The 1,609-nt window shown below is 49.8% G+C and overlaps 1 protein-coding gene across 1 annotated transcript; it reads right to left on the bottom strand.

Moving 5' to 3' along the window:
* Nucleotides 1-388: 388 nt before the first annotated feature.
* On the bottom strand, nucleotides 389-1,324 carry LOC100357165 (olfactory receptor 4D1). Its single transcript, XM_070060032.1, has one exon. It carries the CDS (start codon nucleotides 1,322-1,324, stop codon nucleotides 389-391), a length of 936 nt encoding a protein of 311 aa, XP_069916133.1.
* Between the last annotated feature and the right edge of the window lie 285 nt (nucleotides 1,325-1,609).

The raw sequence follows: 1,609 nt of genomic DNA, 5'->3' as shown, positions 1-1,609 counted from the left end.
GTCCACTGACCACAACAATGGTCCCTAAAGCCAAATTATTTTTTAAAAATATTTATTTTATTCATTTGAAAGAGTTTAGAAAGAGGTAGAGACAAAAAGAGAAAGAGGTCTTCCATCCACTGGTTCACTCCCCAAATGGCCACAGTAGCTGGAACTGAGCCAATCCGAAGCCAGGAGCCAGGAGCTTCTTCCTTGTCTGCCATGTGGGTGCAGGGGCCCAAGGATTTGGACTACCCTCTGCTGCTTTCCCAGGCACACTAACAGGGAGCTGGATCAGAAGGAGAGCAGCTGGTACTCAAACTGGCACCTATATGGGATGTCGGCATTGCAGCCAGAGCTTTAACCTGATGTGCTACAACACTGGTCCCTAAATCAACTTATTAAAAGTTCACTCCTTGTGGCACATCACTAGGCTCTTTCCTAATCTCCTCATAGCTTCCTGCATCTCCTGGTTTCTCAGGGTGTAGATCATGGGGTTGAGCATGGGGGTCAATACCGTGTAGCTGACAGACACAGCCTTGTCCAAAGGGAAGGGCGTGAAGGGCCGTGAGTAGATATAGATACAGGGGATGAAGATCATAGACACCACGATGATGTGTGTGGTGCAGGTGGAAGCTGCCTTCCTCCGTGCTTGCCCCGAGTGGGAGCGCAGCATCACCAGGATGGCGGCGTAGGAGGTCAGGAGGAGGAGGAACCAGATGAGCACCAGCAACCCACTGTTGGAGATCATGAGGAACTCCAGGAGGGCAGTGTCCGTGCAGGCCAGTCTCAGCACTTGGGGGACGTCACAGTAGAAGTTGTCCAGGATGTTGGGGCCACAATAAGGCAAGGGGAGCATCAGAGACAGCTGGACAATGGAGTGGACAAAGCCCCCTACCCAGGCAGCCACCACCAGTGTCACACACAGGCGAGTGTTCATGATGGTGACATAGTGGAGGGGCCGGGAGATGGCTATGTAGCGGTCATAAGCCATCACTGAGAGAAAGAAGACAGTCCCGCCTCCCAAGAGGTGGAAGAAGAAGATTTGGGCCATGCAGCCCTGGTAGGAGATGGTCTTGGTCTCACAAAAGAAGTCTGCCAGCATCTTTGGGCAGGTGACTGTGGAATAGCAGAGGTCTATGACAGCCAGGTTGCGGAGAAGAAAATACATGGGCATGTTGAGTCGGGGGTCCAAAGTTACTGTGACCATGATAAGAAGATTTCCCACCACCGTGGTGACGTAAACCAATAAGAACAGCATGAACAGGAGTTTCTGGAGACCTTGATTATGTGTGAACCCTAAGAGGATAAACTCGGACACTCGTGTGAGGTTCTGGGTCTCCATGAGTTCTTCCCCTCATGCCTAGAGAGAAAACCATGCAAAACAAAGTCACAGAGATGCAATCATTTTCTCTTGGAGGATCAGGATTGAGTTGATCAATGTCACTTTTGGGTATTATTCAAAGAGGTAACTGCGGAGCCTCCAATGAGGATATATGTTTTCAAACTCCCATAGACTTACCTCCCTAACCACAGCCTATGTCACATTACTGACATTTATGGGTATGACTTCTCCCCCTTTGCACCATGCTGTCCTTGTCCACGGGTTTCATATTTCTTTTCACACCTG

Source organism: Oryctolagus cuniculus, chromosome 17 (genome assembly GCF_964237555.1).
Source record: "Oryctolagus cuniculus chromosome 17, mOryCun1.1, whole genome shotgun sequence".
NCBI lineage: Eukaryota > Metazoa > Chordata > Mammalia > Lagomorpha > Leporidae > Oryctolagus > Oryctolagus cuniculus.
The sequence above is the reverse complement of the archived record's forward strand: the minus strand, read 5'-3'. Positions and strand labels throughout refer to the sequence as shown.